At 40.1% G+C, this 19962-nt stretch overlaps 1 protein-coding gene across 1 annotated transcript; it reads right to left on the bottom strand.

The window, feature by feature from the left end:
* Positions 1-423: 423 nt before the first annotated feature.
* On the bottom strand, positions 424-12621 carry SLC27A2 (solute carrier family 27 member 2). The gene is made up of 10 exons (XM_057413614.1): positions 12111-12621; positions 10398-10607; positions 9088-9246; positions 8447-8571; positions 7332-7526; positions 6899-6989; positions 5164-5362; positions 4470-4567; positions 1958-2088; positions 424-835 (listed from the first exon to the last, which is right to left on the bottom strand). The coding sequence occupies exons 1-10, from the start codon at positions 12619-12621 to the stop codon at positions 659-661; spliced, it is 1896 nt and encodes a 631-aa protein (XP_057269597.1). The 3' UTR covers positions 424-658.
* Between the last annotated feature and the right edge of the window lie 7341 nt (positions 12622-19962).

Below are 19962 nucleotides of genomic sequence, written 5' to 3'. Positions count from 1 at the left end.
TTTTTTTAAATGCTAGGGAAACTTAAGCCTCGCTTTTTTATTAAGTGTCTGGCCTGACATTACCCTCTTTGCGCCCAAAGGAAAATACATCTTAGTTCTTATAAATTGTTTTCATTCTGTGTATGTAGTATTTGGTGCATGAAAAATAAGAGGACATCTCTGCTGCAATGGAGAAAAGTTAATGTAAGCATCTAATGCAGACTTTTTTCAATTAGTTAATTTAGACAACTGTAAGTTTAATGGTCTTTTATAATGGGTTTTGTGTTTTTGACTGAGGTATATAATTCTTACTAGTGCAGTGGATCTCCCTTTAATATAAATTATTTGTATAAAGATGTGTGACATTGTACCCACTTTCACATATTTAGGTGCACAGTATTAACATTCACAGCATTAACAATACTTCTATACACAGAGGAAGGTAGACAAGATTCAAAGCATGAACGAGGGAAGAAGCCAGGCTAAGATACAAATAGCATTGGTGAAGTTCTGTTTTATTAAAACAATCTCACATTCACACTTTATTTCAGACACTGATAGTTGCTAATATTAATGAACTAAAATATTTCCTGGCAAAGTTACAATAACAGATACTTTAAAAACTGAGTATTATAAAACACAGGTTGTTTTGGGGTTGTTTTTTTTTTTTTTTACTTGCTCACAATTTGAGGTCATGGTTTTTTACTGAATTATAAATGTCCTGGGTCATTTGTACATACAGGTTTTCTCTGTCATCTAGGAAATACAGGCGATCTTTGATGACTGCTGGATTGAAACTCTCCTCCATTAGTTGTACTTTACGGTACTTAAAAGTTGCTGTAAGTTCAATGGCACTCTAAAACACAAAATTACATCTCTACTTATCAATGTCAGCATATAATTGTGGGAATTAGATTAGATCCCCTAAATTTAAAGGGAATCCTATTTAAAGAAAATCCATACAGCACAGAAGTTGAAGCCTCAGTAATAGAGGTCTAAACTATCTGCATTCATCAGATAATAACCGGACTTTGGAATATGTGGGCTGGTAATTACTCTGAATGGTGTGGTAATTACCCTGAAATTGCTGGGCCACAGACACATAAATGAAAGGCTTACCTTACTATTTGATTTGAAAGAGGCAGGAAAACACGAGTTTTTAACTATTAGACAGAATCAAGGGGTTTATCTAGAAATACTTAATTATGTTCTCTGATCAATAAACGAGATTTTTTTTTTCTCAGCAAAGTAAAGAAAATGTCAGTTGGAGACTGACAAAGACTGTACTTTACGTGGAACGGCAAGGCAAACCACTGCCTTGACTGGTTAACTGTTTTGTTTGTAGAGCTCAAAAGTTTAAAGGCTAATTAAACAGGTAGACACGGTAGTATCTCTGTGTTAGTCCTCTTGAATCACCCCAGTGAATATGCAACATTTCTCAAAGGAGCAATGTTTATTTTAAATAACTTGAGAAGTATGGTGGGAGTGATATTGCAACGTTTTCCTAACGTAGGTTAAACTTCCGTTCAGAATTTGGCTACTTACTCACTGGTAGAATAAAAATCTAAGGCCTCTCTCACAAAAAACAACTCTTGTATTTGCTTGTGTGTGGATCTTTATTTTGCACAGAACAATCTGTAGAGGGAGCAACACTGAAGGGAGAACACACCCGTATTAGTGTGCTGAAGGAATACAATAGGAAATGTATTTTCCAAGAGAATTTCCTGATTTCAAATGTTAAAATGTGACAGGTATCCATCCTGCAACTGCTCTTGCAACTTGTTTTTTTTTCAGGCTGAACTGAAACATCTGGGTGCAGTTGTACTTACATACTGGTAAATGACAAGAGCAAGTGAGAGATTAAAAGACGCCTTTTTGAGAATTGCTAGTGTAAGTAGGAAGTCTGTAGTCCTCATAGAAAATAGAAGAAACACAATGCGGATGGACACACAAAAGCGACTTAGGAACACTGGTTTACCTTAATCCTTATAAAACGAGGTCTTGCATATTTTGGAAGGTGAGTTTTAACGTGTCTGTAAGTACTTTCTGCATTAAATTCAGAGTTTTCCTTTAGTCGAATACATGCCATTCCTGTTCTGCCTTCATAACCTGAAGGAATAATGCACAAAACTATAGTTCATATATTAATCTGAACTTCAGACTAAGCTCTTCTACTTTGTTTTTGGTTTTTGCCTTCTAAGCCACTTTAGAAAACATTCTAACATATTTTCCATTACACATCTAAGTGATTAGATTTTCTTAAGGCTTCACCAGGCTAGATGCCAAACTGTTTTTAAAGCCTAGCATCAGAACTACAGATGGCAGATATTTTGAAAATCATCCATCTTTTGAAAGTCTTTGGAAAGACTCTGGAAAATCAGCTCTTGGTAGTCTGAGGCAGAAGTCTGCCTGCAGCAGCATTTAACTGTGTGAGTTAATTTGCTTTACAGTACATCACTGTAAACATGCTTGTACTGACAAGCTCATCCATGCAGAACGAGGACAAAAAGTAGTAATACCAAGTTTACCATTGTTTTTTACCATATGAATGCTGCAAAAATCCAAGGACTTCAGATTTTTTTTACTTGCCCAACTACATACTGAGAGGGCTTCTTCTCTCCTGTTTTGGTGGTTGAGGGATGGGATGCCACTTAAACCACAAAACTCTTGGTATTCCCTTTTCTGGGATTACAGGTAATGCAAGAAGAAATAGTTAATATTCTTATACAAAGTTTTACATTACAACCATATGCATGCTTTCACAGAACTGTGTACGGGAGTAAGTGAAAACAGAAAGTAGAATCTAATCCTTACAGAAAAGCACAAACATAAGCTAATTTAAGATCAGTTTTTCTTCAGTTTCTTTCGAATTTTGTTTCTGTTTGCCTTTAACGCCCTGTACTGCTGACACCTGGCATTCCAATTTGTTTAGTCAAAATCTAGAGTGCTGAATTAATGAGTTCTCTGGTGATAAATACTGTCACCCCCAGCTACCTTAATAAAGTACAAATATTTCTGTGCTATGTAAAACAAGAACCCCCCCAACACAGTCCACCCTGTTCTTACACAAATATAAGGAGAAAACCTTTTTTTTTAACTGTAAAGTTTTCATAATTGGTTATTAACAGCTCTTCTCTGCGGTGTTACAAGAGCGTTGAGAATAACAGCATGTTTTCCTCATGCCCTAGAGTGTAATCTGAGAAATACATAAAGAACTCTAAACCATTTATCTTGTTAGCTTTCTTCTGAAATGTCTCTTACGACAAATGTATGTTTATTCCTACCACAAAACAGCTGAAAATAATGGTGATTTAAAGAGAGAGGCTTTTCAGATCAACAGGTGTAGCAGAGACATACATGATTTTAAAAAAAGTATTTACTTGAATTAAATTCATTATTCTAATAGATCATCTTCTTTTATGAACAGTCTTTTTGAACCTCAGAAACGGGGCATTTCTGTTCTCATGTCTTCCACTTTTAGTACTAAAAACAGCAAGTGGATGATAACATTAACAGAATCATATGGGGAATAAATGGTGGATGCAGGAAGAGTGGTGTCTCTGACATGCCTTTCAATTCCAAAATACTAAACTGTCGATGTGAGCCATGTTATGATGTACCATAGTGTGGAAATCTTTCTGGCAAGTGTGATACCTGTTAATACTGTTAATGAATTAATAATTAAGATATTACACCTGTTAACATCTGCTACCTTAGTTAATGGGGGCTCCAAAATTCGTCGTCCTCCTCCTCCTTAGGCTACTCTAAGGGCATGCAACATACAATGTACCTAGTCCAAACCATTTGCACAACATGATGCTCAGGATTTCAATCATATCTAACCTTGTTTGATTTCAGATCCCTACATTACACTGTAAGAATTGGTTCCATTTTAACCATCCATCACAGTCCAGATGCAGTGAGGAGCTATATGGGAGTCCTGTCAATCTGGGTAAGTGAGAAACATGGACAGGAAGGTACCTCCAAAATACAGGAGACAGGAAAGTAAAGTTCTCTGTTCCCTCTTTTGGCTTCCAGTATCTCTGGGAATCTGCCTTTAGCAGCAGTGCCTCTCAAATTAAAAAAAAAAACAAACAACCTGCCATAAGCACTTAAAAAGTTAATAAAAGATTTCACACATTTCTGAGTAGAAAATAGGCAGCAAACGTCTCAGAACCTGCATTCCTTAAGATTGCTAAAGAAAGGTGAAAAAGGAAGAAAGCAATTTCTTACATGTCATTTCACATGTTCTTCCATCCTCCTGGTAGTATTTGTCATATACTTTAATATAAGCTTTGGCTATGTTTGTTTGTTTGGGGTTTTTTTTTGCTGATTAATATTCCATTTATTTAAATGATGTAATGTATCAATTGTAGCTTATGAAAAGTAAGTTGAAGTAAGGCTACCTATACCCTGCAGTTCAGTATATTTGTATTTTGTTAATGTATTTAAAAATTCTTTTGTTGAAATGTCAAGTATTTCACTCATACCTGGAACAGATACTCCATATACAATAACTTCCTGAACACAGTCAATCAGTCCTAAAACATCTTCAACTTCAGTTGTAGAAACATTTTCCCCTTTCCACCTAGAAAATAAGCAGTTGATAGTCATGATTTTTATGTGTATCACAGAGACCTCCAGTGTTTTAATGTTGAACTTTACAACAGGCTGACCACTGAGCTTGAGATCAGAAAGCACTTTTGTGCTAAAATAAGGAACTTCTTACCAGAAGTAGAGAAAAACATGCCAAAAATTCAACAATGCATTCCAGATTATTTGAATCTCATAAAAATTTAACACACTTAGTTTGATCATGCTTAAAATGACTCTAACCAAATAACTCCCCAAAATATTACTTATCTTTGATTCCATCCTAGGCGCTATGCTTTCTGAGTTTTAAAAGCATAGTGAATGTGAAACCACAATGGTGGTGTCCTGTGAATGCAGCTGGTTTCTGACTGTTGAAAACCAGCATTCATTCATCAACCTAAGCTGAACCTCCTGTAGGCTCTGTAGGTAACTGAAAGCAACTGATACAACACAACACTGGAAGTGACCTGCAGTCCTCTCTTTTTCTGACTGAAATAAGAGAAATTTTCTATCTGTCTGTAGGAAATACTGGGTATGGGAGAGAATGTCAAAAATTTCTCTTATGACCAACACTGAAATAAATAAACTAACCGGAATGTGTCTCCAATTCGATCATGGAAATAAATGAAGTTATCATTATCGATCACTAAAAGGTCGCCGCTATTAAAATATAAATCCCCTTTTTGAAAGACATCTCTTAATTGCTTCTTCTCTGTTTGCTGTTTTGCTCCTGCATAGCCACTAAATGGTGCATATTGGGTGATTTTGCAGATTAGTAGTCCAGGTTTACCTATGAAGAGGTTAAAGGTTTTTAAACACCCGTTTAAAAAGCACAGTGTCAATCATCAAAAAATAACAAATCTTCATTACATCAGTAAAGTTTGCAGATGTTACAGAGTTATTTGAGAACTTTGTCATAATCATCATCTTTTATAAAATCAGTTATGGAGGTACAGATTGAGTTTCACCTTGTCCTCTCAATTCACTATCCCTCAAAGTGCTAGTAGATAATACAGCTTGTCACCTGCTTGTATTAACACAGCAGAAAAGAATCTCTGAGGTCTAGTCTGGTAAGTGGAAAATAGTTGTCCAGTTTCTCAACCTCAGTTTCATAAACCTCGGTTTAGAACACCTGAATCAGTAGGAGCTGTGTTTACAAAGGAAACTTACACATGGCATCAGGCATGTCTTTAGAAGGTACAGGCTACTTACATGTAACTCAGTTGGCACAAGGCAGCCTTATCCCTCAATCAAAAGATTCAGCAGGATTTAGGAACCAAATACTGCAGTTCAGCTTACTTACTTGAATGCAAAATAGACCAAAAGGCTGCTTAGTATATTCTTTAGCATTTCATGTGCTATAGCTGGAGCAGGAATAGCTGTGTATTTATGTCAACTGAAAATCAACTCCGTATTATCTAAAGCTTTGCATGGGTGTTATACACTGGAGTGAATGTTATCTACACAAAATAAATTATAGCCTGTCCCCATCAAGCCTGGGATTTTACATTTTTTCATGGGTTTCTCTCTTACACTGTAGGTATTCTCCATGTCCCTGCAGTTCAGCAACTTAAACATGGGGTGCATTTATATAAAGATGGAATGTATGTGTATGCATCTCCCCTCTTCCCAGCTCAAGAGACTGCATAGGGAGAGTTGGCATAGGAGATTATACCTATGGGGCAGATGTTTTTAACATAGCTGGTATATTCCTCAGCAGTGAGAATTTAACACCATTGGTAACCTGTCCACCTTTTCCCTTATGCACAGAGAAGGTGAGCATTTCTGTCCTCACTCGCAGTAATGAGGACACATGTAAAAGAATGCAACAAAATCAAAAGTATCACAAGTACCTGGTTTAAACACAGGCTTGCCTGTGCCAATATATAGACCCCTCCTATGAAACCTGATATTAAAATATATTATAACAAAGGTATTTTCATGTTTGCTTTCTCTATTGCCAATGGGAAAAAGTTTCAGCCACTGCTGGAAAAGAGAACTGCTATTTTGCAAATGTTTCTTTAGTGGCATGCTAAGTACAAAGTCTTGCGAAGATTTAAATAGCTCCTGCTGAAAGTAAAGATCTGTGCTCAAAAATGTTAGTTTGTCCATTATTAATTGGACAAATTATTAAAATCTATGTATACAGATGCTGAATTTCCCACTGTACCATTCTGTTAAGGTGTATTACAGTAGTATGTGATTTGTTACATATTTTCTAACTCATATTTAAAAACTTTGCATCTTCCCAGACAGAAGTGATGCGAAGATATGTAATTTAAAAAGTACATACTTTTCTGAAATTGTTAAGGAATTAACTTTTTACCTTTGGGCACTTTTATGCAGTATCCATTTTCATCTCGGGCTGGTTCATCTTTCTCTACATCATATTTAATCAGTTCATAGCGTAAGATTTTCTAGTGAAATATGCAAAATGTATACAAACATGAATATTCAATCTTTGAAAAGTAATTTCAGAATTATACTACGCTGTCATCTTTCTATTTAACAGAAGCCAAATTCATCACGTTTCAACTGAGTGTGTCGAGTCTAAATCTACCTGAACTAGCAAGTGGTATCTGTGTTATCTAGCATGGGCACCTATGGACTGTAATTGAAGAGAATCTTCTCCCTAAACAAACTCGTAACAGCCCTGGGTTCTTCCCAACTTGCCATACAAGTAGCCTGGTATATGCCCATGGCAATATACCAAACTTTGCCAAGAAGGATGAAATGCCATGTTTTGTGGTTATTCTTACCTTCTGCAGGCAGTTTACTCTTCCCACTGCACCTATTTTTCCAGTGTAATTAACAAAAGAAATATTTCCTTCAGTTGATGCATAAAATTCCAAAATATTAATATTTCCAAATCTTCGTACAAATTCCCTCCAAACATCAGCCCTTATTCCATTTCCTATGGCAAGTCTGACTTTGTGATCCTGATCATTGTTTCTCTAGAAACAAGAAACAGTCATGAATTCACATTTCTTCTGAGTGAAGGCATAATTTCTACTTCTGGAAAACTTTGAAAGAAACTTTATAAGTATTGAGCATATTCTGAAGCAAAATTTATGCAAAAATCATTACAGTTAATGTTTTTTATGTGGAAATGGAAAAGAAGTTACTGAGCAAATTAGGCTATACATCTAACTGTTGTTAATGTGATTTGGATGAAGACAGAAACAAAAAATTCTATGCAAAAATCCAAAATGAAACTCAGGCACTATTAAACTATTTTGTTTGTAAGCCTTGTGGTGACCACCCGCAGAAGAACCTAACCGTGAATTCAGCAAAGTGTTTACACGATTTATATCCCGTAAAATGGTGTTTGGGTGGAAAAAGGAAATCTCTTCTACCATTGTAAGTGCAGGATTGAGCCTGCTTAAAATTCTATTACCACATTTCACAGCACTTTGAATAGCGCTATTATATGTTTCTGTTTACGCAGTGAAGTGATAAACAGTGAGGTTGGCAGTCCATTTATGCCTTCTTTTATGTTTGTATTTATCCTCAGCAATAGCAAGTATTAAACTCTTAATTTATAAACATATCTAATGTGCTAATGAGTAACAGTAGACAGAATTTTAGTAAAAATATGGACTCTTTTGTCTCACTTTCTGCCTTTTGCTTCAACTGTTTCTTTTATTACGTAATAGTATTTTAAGGCATGAAGAGTCTTTTAAAATATATACTGACTTCTTGAAAAAAGTTAATACTAGTATGCAATGAAATTTACAGACCTTGTTAGGGAAGGTTTTTGTTGGGCTTTTTCTTCCTCTTCCCCTTATTACATTTCCTAGATTTTAAGCATAATGTAGCAAATATTCACAGTAGTTTAATTAGCAAAAGAAGAAAAAAAGGCAGTTAATGTTACCTGTGGCACACTGCATAGATACCGAAGCACTTCCCCAATATACTGTATTACTGTCACATTGTATTTTCTGCAATCATCCCAAAACTGGCTTGCTGAAAATCTGGCACGCAAAACAACAGTCGCACCTGCGTAAGAAAAAAATAAATAAATTGTAAAACAAGAGATTGAACAATTCTTATTTATTGTAAGACTGTATCGAACTTCTTAGCATAACATTAGAAAACCTGTAGAATTAGGGTTAGATAGCTTTTGAAAGTTCTTTCCTAAAATATACTGAAATACAATCCATGCTGAATGACTGGTTTAAGCTCTATTTCTATTCATCAGAAATTAAAGGCTATTACTGGGGATGTAAACCCAGTACTAATTTACCTTAAACTGTAAAAAAGCTGTCATGTAAGATACCATTTGCTCAGGAGATGAAATAAAATCTGTACAGGGTTAAGATCTGTGTGAGTCATGTGATTGTAACCGAGTAACAAATGTCTCTTGACTTATGGAGTAGTCAACAAAGGTAACAGAGACATGGATAACCAAGTATTTAATCTCAAAGTTTGGTAACTAGGGAAAGGCTTACTATATCTGCCATCATGAATTCTGCACAGTAACATGTTCATTCATATTAATCAAGTGCATGGTACCTTTCATGATACATCCATGGACTCCAATGAGGAGAGCAGAGCTATGATAGAGTGGTAAAGTAGTATACACAATGTCTTCAGAGGTGACATTGCCAGCATCAAACAAACCACAAGCTAGCATTATGCGTTCATGGTTAATCACTGCAGCTTTGGGAAGACCTGTTTAAAGTCAAGCAAACAGATGTGTAACTTGAACAAAATCCACAGTAAGACCAGTCAGGTTCACAAGATCTTAAGAAAAGATTTTTCTCTCATTCATTGATACATGTATTAATTCTAGAGGTACGCAGTTTGCATTTATGCAATACACTGGTGTTTAGCCTTAATACTAATACTGTGGTACTTAGGAATAACAAGTAACTAGAGAGTGAGGAAATGAGATTTAGAGAATCCAGCATGCTGAGCAAAGGGAACAGAAATGCTAAAACAGAAGTTAATCTCAGATCTTGCATCTCTTCTTGAATTAGGTATCTCCTTACAGCTCCAAATCACCCTAGCTGAAACTGATACTAAAAAATCTCTTCTTGGTTTCCTATCAGATACAGTTGAACTAATTACTTGTTGGAACAGGTGCTAGAAGACAAAATGATGGTAGTGCTTGCCTGTTCTGTAAGAACAAGTATGTCAGAGCCATTAACAAGGGTGAAACTCATTTGCCTTGTGCAGCCAAAGTAGGACTTAAGATTTCTACTTCCTCCCTTCCAGTGGAGTTTCGGCTCTAAGAGGCTCAAAGACTAGTATGGAGGCATACACTACTCTTTCTAATGAAGCTATAGGTTTGAGTGGCTTTGGGTTTTGTCTTCATGTTCATCACCCAGTTTCTGCTGTGGCTCAGGGCTCTTAACATGAGATGCCTTTATGTAGAACAGGTTGCAGCTTCTATACCAGCTGCAGTTTTGTACAGGGGCCATGACTAGCTGTATTTTGTGCTGCCCTTGCTATTTTTGGTGCTCTTGACACCCAAAAACTTAATGGCCAGCATTTATAGGTCATGATCCAAGTTGGTTGGTGCCAAGACACTGGGCCAGTAGTGTCTCCAAGGATAAGATGTATCTGCTATCTCGTGACCTTACTGACATAAAACTTTCATGTTTGATTAGCTTTTACTTAAGTCCCTCCCACCAGATTTAGTGCTTAAAGTCAGCCTATATTCTATGTGATTTCAGCTTTAGTACAGGTATCAAATTTTCAGTGTTCTGGGAGGAATGAATGAGAGAAGGAATTAACGTAAAGTAACACATTCTCTTTCCTTACTAAAAAACCACAATGTTGCGAGGAACGTATGGCCTGGTTTTGTGAATTTGCGTTACCTGTAGTACCAGAAGTATAAATGTACATGGCAGGAGTTTTAAGGGTTACATCTAATCTCCAGGACAACGGAGTAGGTTCATCTGAGGCAGCATCTACTTTATCAAGAAAGCTCTCAACTCCCTCTGTAGCAGATGTCTTGCTTAAATAATAAACTTTAACATTTTCTTTCTTCAAGAATGGTAGTATTTCTTCAACAGATTCCTTCAGTTCTTAAGAAGAGAAAAAACTACTATAAGAAAATTCCATATTATTCTGTGAACTATACATCACTGCATCAACCTCAAAATATTGGCACAGCCTGGCCTGTCTTCTTCCATTCCACCCATGCTCTCCAGCACTGCAGAGTAAAGCTGGATGGGAGGACAGTTGGGCTCCTTTGACATCATCAGGCAATAAGGAGATAAAATAAGGCCTTTTATGCAAGTATCTGATGAGCTAGCACTTTTGCAATAAATAACCCCAATAAACTTGCACTGAGATAAATCACCCTCCAATAAACTTTTAAATTCGTATTTTATTGTAGGTATAAGTAACTTTAATAACATATAAACTGTTTTAATGACTTAAGAATATTTCTTTTCAGAAACTTTCAAGCATGTGATGGTGAAGTTCTGATGAGAAAATATTTATCTTCTGTGTGGGGTAGCAAAATAAAGGATAAAACTTAATAAGGACAGGATCAAGGTCAACAGAAAAGAGCTCTTTCCTCTTATGATGTCTAGCAACCATTAGTGCAGTCAGGCATGTAGTAAATTTTTATTAATAAAGCTCAACTTTTTCTTTTACTTTTTTTTCCCTCACAGCTGAAAGCTTTTTTGGAAAATCTGAGGCAAGGATGTTATAGAAGGAGGAAAAATACATTTCCTATTCTGCACAACAGCTTTTCCCAGAAATGCTATCTCAAATACTGGTTGATTTTGAAACTTCAGAGATTGCACAGAATTGGACAGAAATTTATCATAAAAGGACAAGATTTCATCTGAACCCAAGTTTTGGGGCATATAAAATACTTCAGATAGATGAAACAGATTAATGAGTTCAACTATCTAAGCTGCAATGGAGTATATGTTAATGTAGAAGTTGTTAACTCTAGGCAGATAAAGCACATCTCTGACTTCCCCTCTGTATGTATTCATATGCTGTATAAAGAACTGGGCATGAAATAAGGTCTCTGCTCGACACAGAACAGAATGCAGCACTTAAAACGCACTAATATGTCAAAAACCTCTTCTGTGGAAAAGGAACAGAGTTTGTCTACATGAGTTCATGTCTTTGTTTTTGAACTGAGACCTGACAAAAGCTTTTATATAGACTGCAATGCCCTTTATGTGTTTTAAGTCACTGTGCAGCTGCAGCCAAGAAGCTTATTCTGCACTACCTTGGTTATTTCTACTTCGGGCATTTGTGTGAACATAACTGTGATTAACCCTGTTGATTCAGGGCTGGTTTATTTCTAGGTCTTTGTTACCCTCATCGAGCAGCTAACGAGGTACCAGAGCTCAACGGCTGCACCCTGTAACACAAAACACGGCGCACTGGGGAAACCTTGTCCTTTACCTGGCCTGCAGCAACTTCTCAAATCCCCAAATCCACGTTCAGAGGACGGGACGCCATCAGAACAACGTGTCCCGCCGCTCCGGCACCCCTGGCACCGCGGGGAGCAACCGAAAACCCCGCGCGGCGCGCTCCGCTCCGGCCAGCGCGGTCCTCACCTGGTGCCGCCAGCAGCACGGTGGCCGCGCAGCTCTGGAAGCAGCGCAGCAAGGACGCAGCCCTGACGCTGGAGTTGAGGCACGCCACGGCGCAGCCCACCTTGGCGCAGCCCAGCCAGACCCAGACGTAAGCGGGCTGGTTGCCCATGAGGAGCGCCAGGCAGCCCCCCGCCCGCAGCCCCGCCGCACGGCGCAGCGCCCGCGCCGCCTGGCTGCTGCGCCGCTCCACCTGCTCGTACGTGGACGCCTCGTCGCCGAAGAGCAGCAGCGGCTTGTGCGGCGTGAGCCGCGCCCGCCGCGCCAACACGTCCAGCAGTGTCTGGGCGGGCCGGCGGGCACCGGCCCTGCGAGCCCTCCTCGCTACCCGCGCCATCGTGAGGGCGAAGCGCAGGTCCTGGAAGAGGTAGGGCCAGGAGCAGCGGAGCAGCAGCGGCAGGAGCAGGAGCAGCAGCCCCGCCAGAGCCGTGCAGAGCGCGGGCAGCGCCACCGTGACCATCGCGGTCACGGCCATGGCGATGGCGATGGCGATGACGCCGCCAGCGCCTCGCGCCGCGAGGGCGGAACGACCGACAGCCGCGCCTCGCGCCCAAGGCGGGACGGGGAGAGCCAACGGCCGCGCCTCGCACCCGCCCCTCAGAGTCCGCCTCACGCACCGCGTCCTAGCTGGCCCCGCGGCCGATCCTTCCTCGCACGCTGCGGTGCCCGTTGTTTTCCACGCTGTACTCAGGGGCACGGAAGTGCTGCAGGCGGTGCACGCTGAGGTGCATTCGCAGCCTTCTGAGTTTTCTCCCTACCTGCATGCCGTGCCAGTGGCTGCGCCCAGCGGTGTAGCAGAGACGCAAGTTCAGGGTGTAAGGCAGGCATCTTGCATTGCCATCAGGATAGAGAGGCTGCATGTGTGGAATACGGGCCACATGCACGTTCATTTTCGGAGCTACAGTAGAGCTATTGGTATAGCAAAGGCAGCCAAGCCCGGTTAAGGTTCATGTCAGGAGAAATGTGGGATGAGGTTTTCTGGCAGATTCAGTGGTGAGCTTGGTACAGGGTTAACCAATGTACAGGGGGGTTGTACGGGGGGGTGTACAAGGGGGTTAGAGGAATCTGCTTGCTTAAACAAAAGTACTGTCTGTACCTATCATGCCTACTAAGCAGAACAAAGGCATTAACCATTGATAAGGAAAAGAAGACACCTGGTTCTATTGACAAGGAAAAGTAGAGGCCTGATTCTACTGATAAGCAGCTATTGATAAGGAAAAGCAGAGCCTGAAGGGGGAGATGCAGATGGTTTATGGCTGGGACACCGACCAAACCCTAAGGCCATACGTGAAGACTAAAAGGTGAAAAGTTCAAGAAGAGGAAGACTCATTGACTTCCTCTTGAAGACCCCTACCCACAGGAGGAAGACTCAGTTACTTCATCTCGAGACCCCTGCCCATGACCAGAGGGGGCACTGCGCAGGCGCAAAGGACCTTCTAACTCATTATAATATGAAGCGGGGATAGGACATGAATATGTATAGGCGTATTGTGCAACCTTATGAATATATATAACTTTAGAGAATAAATGTAGAGGGAAACAACACTGAAGCACGCATGACTTTGAGGAAATATCCCCGTGCGTCTCAGCGCTGAATAAAAAGCATACCTACTTTACAACTTTAACGAGTTGTGGAGTCAATCCATGCATCAAGCTGCCCTGGGAACATGTCCCTCTTCTGGTACCAGCCCCGGTGCTGTTCTTTGCTAGGTGGTAAATAGTACCTGAGCCAGTTGAAAACTTGGGGTGTGACTTAGGCCTTAGTTAAAACTTTTCAAATTCATTAGTATTCTAGATGCACAAAAGGAATTTACAGTCTCAGCCTTTGTCTTGCTCTTGTCTAAAGCTAAGAGACACAGTTACGCAGACAACCTTGAGGCAGACTCCAGGAATTTCACCCTTCTGACTGGACCTCATGACTAGAACTCAGTGATTTCCTTGGTGAAGTTGAGGCAGCCATTAGTGTGAACAAAGACTGCTTTTTCTTTGTTTTTTTTTTTGTTTAATTTTATGTTTTGCTAAGTGCCACCAAGGGGCCTCTTGTTCATGGTTTTCTGCTCCCCTTTTATGTCAGATCTGATACTTTTCACCACAAGGTGAGTTGATTCAGGTCGCTGATCTGCCAGGAAACTTTCTTCCTCGCTGAAGGCTTTGTTTCCCCTGCCAAAGGCATTCCCTTTGTTGCGTGGTGAGCTGTGGTTACCTCTAACACAAGTGCTGGTGTCTGAGTGGGGTGGGAGGGAGCAGAGCCACCTAGTTAGTTAAGCTGTGGTCAGACTTCCCAGACAGCTTCTGCATCTGAAACGACCTGGTAGATTGCAAGTGGCCAACAGCCAGTGTTGCTTTTCCTGCCCACATCCTCCTGCCCATGTGCCAGAATTCATGGGACTGAGTGATGAGCTGCTTCAGGGAGCTGCTGCAGGTGGAAATTAACTGATTATAGCTACTGTAATTTCTTACTATCATTAGATTTTAGCTTTGGGATAAATCAGAGGGGCTTTCTCAGTTGTTTTGTAACAGAGCTGCTCTTTTTAACTGGTGGCTCAGGTTGGTTTGTTTTGAACAGTTTCTTCACAGCTGTAAAAGCTGCAGAATATTTTTTAAAACTTCTTTATCTGATGGTAACTGCCCTGGAGAAGTATGAGATTAGTCACCCTACTGGCTACGTTCACAGCCAGTCTTTCCAAAGCATTGTGGAGCTGCCGTAACTAATTCCAGCCTCTTGCTCATCAGAGCCTAGCAATATTGTGCTGGGGTCCTGCAACGGGCGTTCTGAGGAGTTTTCTTATGTAACCTTTTTAGTTAAGTCTCTGACTAGCCTTGAGAGCTAAAAGCTCCAGGTTAATTGATCATAAATGTGCCCCAGTGACCTTTGGCTGCCCCTTTTTCAGGACTAATTAAAAAAAAAACCAGAAAAACACCAACCAAACATGTAAAATTTCACACATGTACTTGCTTTGCTGACCAGGTTTTTCACAATACATTGTTCTTCTAAGCTATTCCTTGAGATAAACGTTTTCTATTGTCGTAATGAAGGCTCCTCATAAAGGTTTTAAGCTGTACAAAGATTTCAGCCATGAGCTAGCTAGCTTGCTGATCACCTAGCAATGGGGACTAGGATTCAACAGCTTAAACAGTAATTATTTCAGCATTGCTAGGCATTTGGATGGTCTCCAAATTGGAAACAAACTACACTTCTTCAGTTCCTGTTATTTTCTCTGCCATTTGCCAAGCCCCAGCTACCTATGTCTATAGTGTTCCTTCTGACACTTTAGATTTAGCAATAAATTTTGTTTTATTTTTTTAAAGCCCTGTTATGAATTAGTCAGCACTGGGACAATGTGTTTTCCTCCACTAATCCCAGGGGGTAAAGGTGTGTTAGTCTGCTGCTAGATACAGTTCTGTTTGTTCAAGTATTTCTCATTCCTATAGCAGTTTTAATATGTGTTTAACTGCTAATTTGTATGTTATTTGAGGTTAATATATCATTAAATGTGTCACATGTGGTGTGACTTTGAAGAGGCTGATGCCCTTCTTTTTAAGTTATTTTTGTGAGGGAATAACTAATGTAGGCAGGTTATTTCATGCTCGACCAATGTTATGGACTGCCATATATTTTTTCTCAAACAACTGTCACTTTAGCTGTAAATTGCAGTATGCAAGCTTCAGTGTTTTCGTTGAACCAAGTGTCAGTTTAAATATTGTTAGCCTAGGGACAAGGAGTGCTTTTTTAATTGACTAGTTGTTTGCTGGGTTTTACAGTTCAGTAAACCCTATTTAATACCTTACCTTCCTTTTTTTTTTGTTTTCCCCCAATTAGCTACTCTAAATGCAGAATTTTTAGAGAGAGCTGGTGGAGCTTCCTAGGATGGGTTGATACTTCTTTAGCATTACAGAAGACGTGTGCTTGAGCCTGTGCTGCTAACAGGTTGAGGGCTTGGCCTGCCATGGGCAGTTGGCATTGCTACCCTATGTTGGGTGCTGTGTGTGGGACCTAGCTCTGCAGAAGGTCTCTTGCCAGTGCTTGGCTCTGCCCAAGCACCCTTCAGAGCCTGTGCAGTCATGGGCTGTGTGGAGAAAAAATGCTGCTTGCAGCAGCTTGCTGTGGTTCAGTGGATGCTCAGTTAACGAATTTATGACTTCCTGTGTATGCTCATTGTCATGGTGTCCTCATTTCCAGCTTTCAGTCTCCTAACGCTTTGTGGAAGCACTTGAAAAAGCAGATGCCTTTCTATAATAGCTCCATGATAGCTGACATTCAGAGAACTCTTTGTTTTCTCAGAATCAATATCCTCTATGGGGATGGATCAGATGTCAAGGTGCCTGCAGAGGTCACAAGGGACTGTATTTCTTCTTATGTAGAAGTGATTTCCTTCATTATGGGGCTATAATTTAAACTTATATAATTAAGTTATATAATAAACTTATATAAATGTAACTTGGATAATGAATGCCTAAGTATTTTGAAATAGAGGCCCCAAAATTAACGATCCAAAAATCAGTATTTTTAGCAAAGTGTTACTAGCTTTTCCACTTCTTACTGTCACAGCTGGAATCTGAGCCTAGTCTTGTGTTCCAGCCCCTGTGAATGATGCCCAGGCTTACTAGGATTGTTTGTTGCTTAATATTTGCAGGGTACAATGAGCTGTGATGTGGTGCTTATTATTTGTAGGTGCTCCTGCCACTGTGGCAAACAGTGCATAGGTTTTCCTTGATTTCACCTAGGAAATCCTAGTTGCTCAACACTTGCTTATACTCAGCTTTAAACGCTAGAATATGGTTTAGTATTAGAAAATAAAGTTAATGAAATTTACTTACTACTACCCTCTTTTCTCGGTTTCTTGCTCTGCTCTCTCATTTGCTTCTGTTTTCAGTTCTTTGTAGGGAGCTTGTTGCTACAGTGCTTGTGTACACTATCCACAGAGCAGGAGAGGAAGAAAAAAATAAAGAAATAGATTGCCAGATGCTATAGAGTTCCTTAGACTTGGGAAAGAGACTTCTGCTCTGCAGGTTCAGGCACTCAAGGCTTTGCAGGGTTTGCCAGCAGGCAAGGATATCTTGCTTTGGTCCACGAGATGTCACCAGAGGGTACCAAGTAACTGGAAGTTTGTAGTAAATTGGGATTCAAGCTTGCTGTGCTGTTAGCTAAGGGGAAGCTACATGGACAGGGAGCACGGGAAAGCCCAGCATTCCTTATGCTGGCTAGACATAGAATGCTCCAGGCTACAGCACGTTCTGATCACACACCTTCCTGTCTTTTCTGTTCAATTTTCTATTTTTTTTAATGGTTTGATGGGAGACCTTACTGTAGTGGTCTAAGGCAGCGTGCTGCATTCTAGCTAGCTGAAGTGACAACAGTTGTACCACAAGGCAACGCTTACCTCATTACTGATGGATGGCAGGCAGGTGGTATTTAGAGTGGGTGATTTGTGACTTCAGTGAACCTGTGTAACAGGTCACCTGGATTTGTTATTTTCTTACCTGTTTCACCTGACCCTTCCCATTAAAAGCCCCAACTGGGTATTTTTCAGGATTGCTAAATTAGTCTTCAGTTTCCGGTTTTAAATGCCTTTCTGTTCCATCTTCAAATCCACAGCTGCTACAGTTGCTATTAAAGGATTATTTGCTGTATTACATTGGATGGTTAGGGTTGGAAAGGACCTTAAGATCATCCAGTTCCAGCCCTCGCAAGGCTGAAATCAGATGAGACAGGTTGTCCTGATCTGATTAACTGGTACTGACGAAAGTGGTGATTCTGTTGTTCTCACCTCCTTACGCGGCCTCCTAGCTCCACTCTCTCCCTTGCTGTAGGTCTGGTGCTCTTCTGACATTTCAGTGATGAATTCAGCTCACTAAGCCAGCAGAAAACTGTTTTGCTGGGTGAGTTCTCATCTGACTCATTGAGTAGAACTGGCTCCTCAAGGAGCCATATTAATACCAGTATTAGGATTAATGCAAAGGAAGGAATGAGGAGATAATAATCCACTGCTTGATCTCCCTTCCCTACATGCTACATCTAATTCTTCTTTTGTTGTTTTTTTTTTTCCCAGGTACAAGGCAAAATAAGGGGTACAAGGCAAAATAATTTTTATAAACATAAGAACCAAGTTCATAGTCTATGGAGAGATGAACTGCTGAACCTACTCATGGCAGAGTTCAAGCCATTCCATTTTTGTCCTCCCTGTCTGGCAGAGGTTCAGGAGATGAAGGTCAGTGAAATACATGCTCTGGCACCACTTAAACTGTGCTAACATCAGCAGTTTATTGGTATTTTTCCAGACCTTTCCCTACTTTCTGAGGAATGATGCTCACAAATTTGTAATGCATCAAGGAATTCTAGTAGGTCAGCTAGGTGAGCTGAGTTGCTGGTCCAGTCTGCCCCTGATTTGACAGCTTTGGTCACTGACATACTTTGCAATCACTAACCTCCAAAAATGTCTCCTTCACACTGAGTGAACTGCTCCTGTGACCCTGGAATTTCCAAGAAATCAAGGGTAAGGGTACCTTACTGTACTCTGCCACAAGCTCTTTTATGTTCCTTTATGTTAATGACATGGTTTTTAAAAGACAAAAAAGGTACAACCTGGCTGGGAATAAACGTGCCATGACTTGTTAGACAAAACAATATAGATAGTCCAGGTTTGTGTGCTATGAATAGAGGTGCTACTAGTGTAGACATACACAAGATCTCTTACACTCCACGGAATATGAGCGGTGTGTTAGTAGGGGAGCATGAAATGAAAATACCATTACTATGTCTGCAATTAATAACTATGGATCTTCACTACTCCTCCTTGCATATCATTACTTAATACCTTAGCCTACTGGCTATAAGTGTAAGTGGTATTTTGAGAGGGGACCTGGTCTTCAAAAGCCTATTTGGAGATCTAAGCATTTTATTGCAAAGCCAGAAGGCTTGTTAACATACATATAGCACTTACACAGACTGTAAGTGCTGTCTTACCAGCAGCCTGTGTGGAAAACTGGACTAGAAAGTGAAGGAAGGAAAGGGAACCTTTCCTCTGTTCTGCTTAAATTTAATTTGATCTAAAACCTCTTAATGAAATCTTTCCCTTTTAAGAAATGGGCATTTTATAACCAAGAGCTTGTTTTGCTAGAAAATTCCCTACCAAATCTCTGTGCAAAACTGTGTGTTTCTAGGCTATTCCAGTTAAAAAACTTAAACTACTTTGTATTGAGTGGTGAGCTTAGTCCTAGCTCTGCTCATTTATGATTAGCTAAAGAAATTCTAAGTGAAGCTTTGTGATTCGTAGTGAGACTCATCTTTATGTTGCAGAGGTGTTAGAAGCAACTGGTGTAAATTCTAGGCACAAAATTGTAATGTTCCACAGCAACATGTGAGAGATTCCTGGTGTTGGATGGTAACTAGATTCTTGGCACTGAGCCCATCATCTTCCTTGGGTGGACATGGTTGGGATTCATCAGAACAGATGTACACTTCAAGATCAGGGAAGGGAGATGTCAAAGCTCAGGAATTCCCTCATCTCCTAATACAGGAATTCCAAAGGGAGCCTTGCTCAGTTCTCTTTCATGGAGTTGATAAAATGTTTCCATCCCATAAATAGATTTTGAATTCTGTTAGTTCATTACAGACACACAGCCAAACTCATTCCAGAGCTATGCCTGCAGAAGTTAGTTCAGAGTTCAGATAGTTAGGTTAGTGCAGGTACCCCAGTCACTACAAGTAAGCTACTTGCTCTTTGTTGCGGATTTGTTATCTGTCAAGAACTGAAGTGGCCAAGGGAAGATGAAAGCACAAGGATTAAGCAGAAAACTTAGCTGAGTCTTGACCTCA

This window comes from Pezoporus wallicus, unplaced genomic scaffold, assembly GCF_028554395.1.
Source record: "Pezoporus wallicus isolate ANWC-B61680 ecotype Strahan unplaced genomic scaffold, APGP_CSIRO_Pwel_v1 contig_3952, whole genome shotgun sequence".
In the NCBI taxonomy this organism is placed as follows: Eukaryota; Metazoa; Chordata; class Aves; order Psittaciformes; family Psittacidae; genus Pezoporus; species Pezoporus wallicus.
Note: the sequence above shows the minus strand (reverse complement) of the source record. Positions and strands in the feature narration are given on the sequence as shown.

Excerpts from the sequence above, each read along its gene's own strand:
- SLC27A2 (XM_057413614.1), bottom strand. The coding sequence starts at position 12,621 with ATGGCCGTGACCGCGATGGTCACGGTGGCGCTGCCCGCGCTCTGCACG. Across the intron at positions 9,247-10,397 it reads TTATACTTCTGGTACTACAG|GTCTTCCCAAAGCTGCAGTG; the intron begins GTAACGCAAATT and ends GACTTTAAACAG. Across the intron at positions 6,990-7,331 it reads GAGTAAACTGCCTGCAGAAG|AAAATCTTACGCTATGAACT; the intron begins GTAAGAATAACC and ends ATATTTCACTAG.